This window comes from Gekko japonicus, unplaced genomic scaffold, assembly GCF_001447785.1.
Source record: "Gekko japonicus isolate JY-2015 unplaced genomic scaffold, Gekko_japonicus_V1.1 scaffold4687, whole genome shotgun sequence".
Lineage (NCBI taxonomy): Eukaryota > Metazoa > Chordata > Lepidosauria > Squamata > Gekkonidae > Gekko > Gekko japonicus.
Window position 1 is genome coordinate 50,560 of NW_015164344.1, and position 7,297 is coordinate 57,856.

A 7,297-nucleotide genomic window follows, 5' to 3' on the forward strand; every position below is an offset into this window, starting at 1 on the left:
CCAAGGACCACTCCATCGAAATAATCTGGCACGCTAATGAATAGCGGGTGCGATCCTGACCCATGAAAGCACTGTCTTCTGAATGGAGTGGTTTCCAAAGGAGGACTGGACAGTGATACATTTCGAGTCACTTCCAGCAGAATGAGCAGAAATGACCTCATCTATTTGGTGGGGTCGATTTCCCCCCTCTCCCACCAATGCAGATTTTCCTGAGATCACCTACCGCAGAACAGGCTCTGCGACTCCTGCAAGCTGCATAATGGCAGAGATGGGGGAACTGTTACGAGATTACAGCTAACCAGAAAATGTAGCCACAGACGCTCCCGCAAGCCCCACCCCCCTTCATTAGGACCTTCGATAGGAAGAGACCCCCTTTGTCGGCACGTATAAACCAGCTCACATCTGCTATAAATGAAATGGGGCTAATTTGGGACACAAACACACACACACAGTATCCCAGGAGGCCTCTCCCTGCCCCGTCACCGCTTGAATCAAAGCCTCCTCCTGACCTTCGCGTGCCCTAGCTCGTGCCTCTCCCGCTGCCACTTGCGGTCAAACCCTTCCCCGCAGAACTGGCACTCGTGCGGCTTCTTCCCCGTGTGGATGGTCTCGTGCCGAACCAGGTCGGACCGCCAGCAGAAGCCCCGGCCGCAAAAGCAGCATTCGTAGCGCTTCTCCCCCGTGTGACGGGCTTGGTGCCTCATGAAACTCGAGAGCCCGGAGAAGCTCTGCCCACACTCCGGGCAGATTTTCGTTCTGTCCCGGGGGGTCTCCGGGGGAAGCGAGGCCCTGCGGAATTTCTTGCGGGTCTCTTCCCGAGGCGGAGAGGGGCTGGGCTTTCGCAGTCTCTCCGAGCGACGGCGCCATTCCTTCTTCACCGGGTAGGGAGAGGCCCTGGGGGGTCTTCCTCGAGGTTTCGGGCAACGCTCGACTGGCTCTGAACGTCCCCGCTCCAGGCTCTTCTTCCTGCTCCTTTTGACGTCATCGTAATCTGGTGGGAAGAAGATGAAAAGTCGGCACAGGCGAGCACTGCATTCATCAACAAAACAGGGGCCACGATGGAATAAAGCACAAAACAATAGGATGCGCACCGTGTATTAACATATAATATGTGCAATAATATTTAATGAAAATATAAATTATGTGCGGTGTACTAAACAAGTATAATTGCCTTATAGGTGTTTACAAAATCCACTCAGATTGACATAAAAGCAGTCAAGTACAGAATCAAAGTAACCAAAAAAAAAAATATAATAGGAACGGTCCAAATATTCTCCTATCTAAATAGCTAGCTCCTGTATAAATGTAATCCAAGGTAATATTTTATTTCAGAGCTTGCTGCAAAAGAAGAGGCGATTCAACATTCCCACCAATGTTCCCTCTAAGCTGTGGAGTCTTCTAAGCAAAAATTCTACTTTGTGAGCGACTGGCATTAAAGCTGTGAGCGAGCGATTTGGCTACCGCAAGTGATGCTCTGTATTCTTGGTGCTTGGGGGGGGGGGGGCAACAGTGGGAAGGCTTAAAATGTTCCGGCCCTGGCCCCACTGGTGGACCTCCTGATGGCACCTGGTATTTCTGGCCACTGTGTGATACAGAGTGTTGGACTGGATGGGCCTTTGGCCTGATCCAACATTGGCGTCTCTTATGTTCTTATGTTCTTATTAGTTTGCTCTGGAGCCATCCTTCCTGAGCGAAGACAAAAATGTCTGAGCTGGGGGCTACAAAAACTGTGAGCTGGCTTACACTAACTCAGCTTAGAGGGAACACTGATTTCCACCACTGTAGGACAAGTAATCATTGCTGCCGCATAAGTGATCCAACGACTCCCTGGCTGTCAAGTCATTTCCAGCCTTCTTTCTCAAGAATCACTCAGTGCATCGTGTACATCATTCACTGGAACCAATCTCCATTTTCTTAACCAAAGGTTCTCTTTTCCCACTGTGGCCCCCCAAGCGCCAAGAGTACAGAGCGTCACTGCGATAGACAGAGTGTTCCATCCATACCTTGTGGCTAACAGCCACTGCTGGACCTCTGCTCCAGATGTTTACCCAATCCCCTCTTGAAGCTGCCTATGCTTGTAGCTGCCTCCACTTCCTGCAGCAGTTAATTCCACGTGTTCATTACTCTTTCTATCTGTTCTAAACCTACCGCTCATTAATTTCATTGAGTGCCCACGAGTTCTTCTACTGTGAGAAATAAAATATTGCTACTGAGCACCCCCCTCCCACCCAAATTTCAAAGAGAAGGGTCCCAGGATGAAGGTGCCACGGACGTTCCTTACTTGGATAGGACCTCCTCGATGACCTGGAGTCCCCGTTGATCGCCTTCTGAGCCCATGGCAGGTCCCTACTTGGATAGGACTTCCTCGAGGCACTGGTGTCCAGGTTGATCTCCTTTTGGACCCATGGCAGGTCCCTACCCTGTTGAGACACTTTGGGCTTGGAATAATCCAGTGCGGCATTTTCCAGCTCCTGAAGATGCTAAAACGTTTGGGAGGACCAAGACCAACAAGTCAGCACAACACTCCGGCTCAACTTACATGCAAGAAGAAGCCATCACACAAGGGAGGGGGGAATCAAACTGGCCATGAAATCAAAGCAAGGGGCGTCTTTCCAACAGGGGCACACAGTTTGGTGTAGGCCTGGGATATGGAAGGACCACCTCCTCCCACTGTGTCCCACCCACCAGTTAAGATCTAGACATTGGATGGACAATACAGGTAAGGCAGAGGTCCCCAGGGTACCACCTGTGGGCTCCGTGGCACCCACTGACACCTCTCCTGATGCCCAGGTGTTTTTAGCAACCAGGTGGGGCCAGATTGGGCGTCTGCCTGGCCGTACAGATTATTTTTAAAAATTGCTTTCGCAGCAGGGGTCCGACAGCACAAGGATCGTCTCTGCATGACTGAATTATGTCGGCAGGAAAATATTTTGAAGACAACGTACTCGTTTTAAAAAGGCACCCTGTAGGCACAGTGAAGAATTCACTGCTCTCCTGTTCTCCTGGCTGGAGATTGGGAACCCAAATGTATATATGTACTGAGAGCCCGAGATGGAATCTGTTTACTGCTTAATGAAGCAGTCATTTGGCCTTGGCAGAGTTGCGAGAGAGAGATGACAGACAGCTGCCTGTACGTACATACACACACATTCCTTAGTTCATGTCTCATGACAGGATGCTGTAATGTATGAAGGGGAGGGGGAAAGGAGGAGACGGATTGTCAATAAATATAGCTGGTGAGTGAGAGGATTCATTCATTCAGTCAGCTTTCTGCAGAAGCTGGCTGTGTCGTGTCTTCTTTGAACCCCGGCAAACTACAGCACCCTGTTAAGCAGAGCTTCTGCATGAAATGTTAAAGCTTTTACTAAGAGTTCACAATACCATTTCTTGACATTCTGTCATTGGTTCTGAGACTTCTGCAGAAGCCATTTTGTGGCTGGCTCCACCACCTTGTGTCAGAATTCCTAAGGTACCACAGGCTCAAAAAGGCTGGGGACTCCCGAGTATAAGGTATACCAAATGCTTTGTGTTGTGCAAGGTACACATGCCATTTCCCTAATTCACCAAGTGACCCTAACTCTCTGGCCTGTTTGATTTTCAGGACAAAGCGTTCTCCTCACCTGCCCTTCCTTCCCCTCGGCTGCCAGTAGCTTCCTCAAGAAATCTTCTGCCAGGGTCACAGCCCGATTGCAGGTCACAGGGCACCGCTCCCTGACCCAGGCCTGCATTTCCTTTGGCAGGATGCTGAGGAACTGCTCCAGAATCAGCTGCTCCAGGATCTGCTCCTTGGACTGCCGCTCCACTTTCAGCCACTGATGGCAAAGGTACTGGAGGTGAAGGAAGACCTCCCGGGGGCCGTTTGCCTCCTGGTAGCAGAAACGCCGGAACTGCTGCCGCTTCCGCTCCCGGTTGATGGCCTCCCTTTGCAAAATGGCCCTCTTCACCTTCCAGAAGTTGTGCTGGTCTTCCTCGTCCAGACTACGAAAGGCCTTCTCGGCTTCCTCATCCAGGGCCGGGAGCAGCCGGGTCACCCACTCTTTCTGGGGCCAACGGCAAGCCTGGGCAACCTGCTGGAATGACGCTAAGAAGGTCTCCGTGTTCTCCCAGGGGCTTAGCCCATCCTGCAGCCGCGAGTCTTCCCAGGGCCAGTCTTCCGCATCCAGAAACTCCTGGAACTCAAGTTCCCAGCACTGAAGTGTCTTTTCGTATGGTTTTGACTGAACCCCGTCACCATGGCCTCCCAAGTCCAGCTCAGGCCCTGTCGGTTTCCCCATTGCCTCTGCAAAGGCAGCCTGAAACTCGGGGTCGAAGGCAGCTACCTCCCATGACTGTGTGGAGGCCATTTTCTCTGTCAGGCAAGGAAGGTCTCAAGCCAGGTCTAACTTTGGCCTAACCTACCTGCTCGCTACAAACAGGTCTGTTAGATGGTGCTTGTCGCTGTCCCCGTGTCAAGGCCGGTACAGCGAAAACAAAACGTCACACAGTCCACAGTGGGACTTTCTCGGCGGGACTCTCCCTGCAGAGCTCTGGAGGCTTCAGAGGCCCGTAACTGACCAGCTTCTCAGTCCCCTCCTGAGAGAAAGAAACAAAAAAAACAAGAGTAAGGAGGAATTGCTTCAGCCCAGATTATCATGTTCAGCTAGAAATGCACACGCTATTTGAATATACACAAGAGCCAGCCCTGTGTGGAATGCAAAAGGCGAAATCTATTTTCTTGACCTCCAGGAAAGCACAGCCCACCTTTACAAAATGGAGAAAAAGCTGCCGTAAGCTACTGTAGTAGCAGAAAAGAGCAAGAGTCCAGGAGTGCCTTAAAGACTAGCAAAATTTGTGGCAGGGTTTGAGCTGTTGTGAGTCACTGCCCACTCCTTCAGATCTTGTTTGTTGGCCATCCAGAAGAACTGGTAGGTGTGAGACAGGATGTGAACTAGATGGACCACTGAGGTGATCCAGCAGGGGTCTTATGTTCTTCAGGCTTCTGAGAGCCAGTTTGGTGTAGTGGTTAAGTGCGCGGATTCTGATCTGGGAGAACCGGGTTTGATTCCCCACTCCTCCACTTGCACCTGCTGATGTGACCTTGGGTCAGTCACAAGCTCTGGCACAGCTGTGCTTGAAAAAGAGCAGTTTGTGTCAGAGTTCTCTCAGCCCCACCCACCTCACAGGGTGCCTGTTGTGGGGAGGGGAAGGGAAAGGAGTTTGTAAGCCGCTCTGAGACTCCGAGTGAAGGGTGGGGTATAAATCCAATCTCTTCTCTCTTCTTCTTTTTATGGAGTAAACAGGAGGAGGACAGGAGGGAGACAGGTGCTTGCCTCCTGACCTTTTTTAATCCTTTTTTTAAAAACATAATAATTATCTGTATCACATGAAGCCTTCTCTGCTGCAACCTCTAAACTGTGGAATTGTGAGTTCGCACCATCACTGAACACCTGTGGGAGCCATCTTCCAAGACCCATCTGTTCAAGAAGGCCTTTGAAGGAACTCTACGTCTGGGATTTTTAATAGGGGTGCCAGGTCCTTCCTGCTCATTGGTGGGGGATGGGGGGGGTAGGTTTGCCAGATCCAGGTTGGGAAACTTCTGGAGATTTGGGGATGGATCCTGGGGAGGACAAGGACCTCAGTGCGGTACAATGCCACAGAGTCCACCCTCCAAAGCAGTCATTTCCTCCAGGGGAACTGATCTCTGTAGTCTGGAGATGAGCTGTAATTCCGGGGGATCCTCGGGTCCCACCTGGAGGCTGGCATCCCTAAATTTTAAGCAGCTCCTCAACACAATTGAATTTTAATCATGGATTGTTTTTGTTTTGAAAGTACTATCAAGATATAAACCGCCTCACTGTCAACAACTGTGAAAACCCACCTTTTGCAAATAAACTTAACACAAAAAATTAGATTCTAAAAAAGCAAACTCAAGATATCACTGCCTCCATAAGGACAGTTCCACTATTGTAAAATATAGGGTTCCCCCCCAAAAAAAATTCTTATAAAAACCCTGAACCTGATTCATCTTTCCCTGGCTTTCCATAAACCTAACTAAAATGTATAACCATGACCATTGTTCTCAGCCGACCCATTAAACAAGAGCTTTGCCAGCTGGATTTCTACCTGCTTGGTCTGGGAGGGGGCAGGATCAGATACAAAAGAATGGCAGAGGATTTTGTTTCCACGGAGAGGGAATTTTACAAAGCACAACTTCTCCCCCATGGAGTCCCCCCTGCCAAAATTTCATTTTGGAGTCACGTATTTAGGGGCCCGGAGTTCCGGCATGTGGCCGGCATGACTAAACACCAAGGCGCACGGAACGCTGTTACCTTCCCACTGAAGTGGTCCCTATTTATCTACTTACAATTTCTTGCTTTCGAACTGCTAGGTTGGCAGGAGCTGGAACTAGAGACGGGAACACACACACACACACACACACACACACAGTATAGAATAGTAGCGCATGCTACTATTCATCTATTTTTATTATTATTATTTATCAAATTGATATCCCACTCCCTTTCCCCCAAACGAGACTTGGAGCGGCTAACAGCATATAAAATAACACCTGATAAAAATAATACAAAAGATATTAACATCTAAAAATATAAAACTATTAAAAATCTATCCTCTAATCAAGCAGAGTAGGATGTGTGGATGCTGAAGACAAAGTTGAAGCATAATAGCTGCTTGGTGGATCCCAATCACCCAAAGGCCACCCAAAACAGAGCAGCCTTGCATGCCTTGTGGAACCCAGGGAGGCCCTGCAAGGCACACACCTCTTTGGGCAGCTTTTTCCACAGGATAGGGGGCCACTATCCTCGCCCTTGTTGACAAAAGGTGGACAGTTCGTGGACCAGAGACCTACAATAAATGCTGAGATAAAGATCGGAGAAGAGGGGGAGGATCATGCTGGGAGAGGCGGTCTCGAAGATATGAGGGTCCCAGGCAGTGTTCCTTCTAAGCTGAGTTAGTGTGAGCTAGCTCACAGTTTTTTACCCTCTGGCTCACACATTTTTGTCTTCGCTCAGAAAGGATGGCTCCAGAGCAAACTAATTTATGCAGTAGGCAAACTGCTCGCTCACGACTTTAATGCCAGTATCTCACAAAGTTGAATTTTTGCTCACAAGACTCCACAGCTTAGAGGGAACATTGGACCCAGGCCATTTAGGACTTTAAAGGTCCTACCAGAAAACCAAAGCAGCGGGTACTCCAACATTAAATCTGCCCACTGTCCAGTGATACCAACTGGACTTGCTTCCCATGTGCTTCCAGTCCATCTGCTTTAGATTCTGACTACCAGAAACAAAAGAAGATG

General features: G+C 49.5%; 1 protein-coding gene across 1 annotated transcript; it reads right to left on the reverse strand.

Annotated features, from left to right (window-relative positions):
- Positions 1-491: 491 nt before the first annotated feature.
- On the reverse strand, positions 492-4,343 carry LOC107108436 (zinc finger and SCAN domain-containing protein 21-like). Its single transcript, XM_015408866.1, has 3 exons — positions 3,621-4,343; positions 2,282-2,480; positions 492-991 (listed from the first exon to the last, which is right to left on the reverse strand). Exons 1-3 carry the CDS (start codon positions 4,341-4,343, stop codon positions 492-494), a joined length of 1,422 nt encoding a protein of 473 aa, XP_015264352.1.
- Positions 4,344-7,297: the final 2,954 nt, after the last annotated feature.